The following is a 602-nucleotide window of genomic DNA, read 5'->3' on the forward strand; positions in this document are numbered from 1 at the left end:
TCCCTTCGGCAGAACTGGTGCATCAAGCGGCGATCCCAGTCCATCTACCTGCAGGTGCTGACGGACAAGCACGCCCCGGAGCATTACAGGTACCAGCTGGTCCCAAAACGGGGGGAGGCATGGTGGGTGCTGGCCCTACCCATGGCTGCAGCTGCTGTGCAAAGTGTGGGGGGGTACCCTTGGGGGTGCTGGCACCAGCAGGTGTTGTGGGCATCCCTGGGGCAGGGGGTGGGTTGCTACTGGTGTGAGCTGGTGCCCCAAGTGGGGTGCATGGCAGCTGGCGGGGGGGGGCAGGGGTGCCCAGCCCTGAGTTGTCCCCTCTCCCGGCAGGGTCCTAGGCAGCGTCTCGCAGTTTGAGGAGTTCGGACGGGTTTTCCACTGTCCCAAGAACTCGCCCATGAACCCGGTGCACAAGTGCTCGGTGTGGTGAGGTCAACACCTCCCCTCCCCGGCAGGCTGACCCCCCCCATTCCCATCCCTGCCTGAGTGCCACCCTCTGCCTGCTCCAGACCTCTGCCCGCCTCCCCTTCCTATGCGCCAGGCAAAGGGGGCACCCCTGGGTGACACAGGGGTCAAACCCCCAAAGAGGGGCACCTGCTGGC

At 65.8% G+C, this 602-nt stretch overlaps 1 protein-coding gene across 1 annotated transcript in view; it reads left to right on the forward strand.

The window, feature by feature from the left end:
* Positions 1-430, forward strand: part of ECEL1 (endothelin converting enzyme-like 1) — a gene marked incomplete at its 5' end in the record, with an annotated part of 5964 nt that extends 5534 nt beyond the window's left edge. The window contains 2 exons of the mRNA XM_010141219.1: positions 13-89; positions 331-430. Coding sequence (XP_010139521.1) covers positions 13-89; positions 331-430 — 177 coding nt within the window. The remainder of the gene's footprint in view (positions 1-12; positions 90-330) is intronic.
* Between the last annotated feature and the right edge of the window lie 172 nt (positions 431-602).

Source organism: Buceros rhinoceros, unplaced genomic scaffold, assembly GCF_000710305.1.
Source record: "Buceros rhinoceros silvestris isolate BGI_N320 unplaced genomic scaffold, ASM71030v1 scaffold27808, whole genome shotgun sequence".
Classification (NCBI taxonomy): domain Eukaryota; kingdom Metazoa; phylum Chordata; class Aves; order Bucerotiformes; family Bucerotidae; genus Buceros; species Buceros rhinoceros.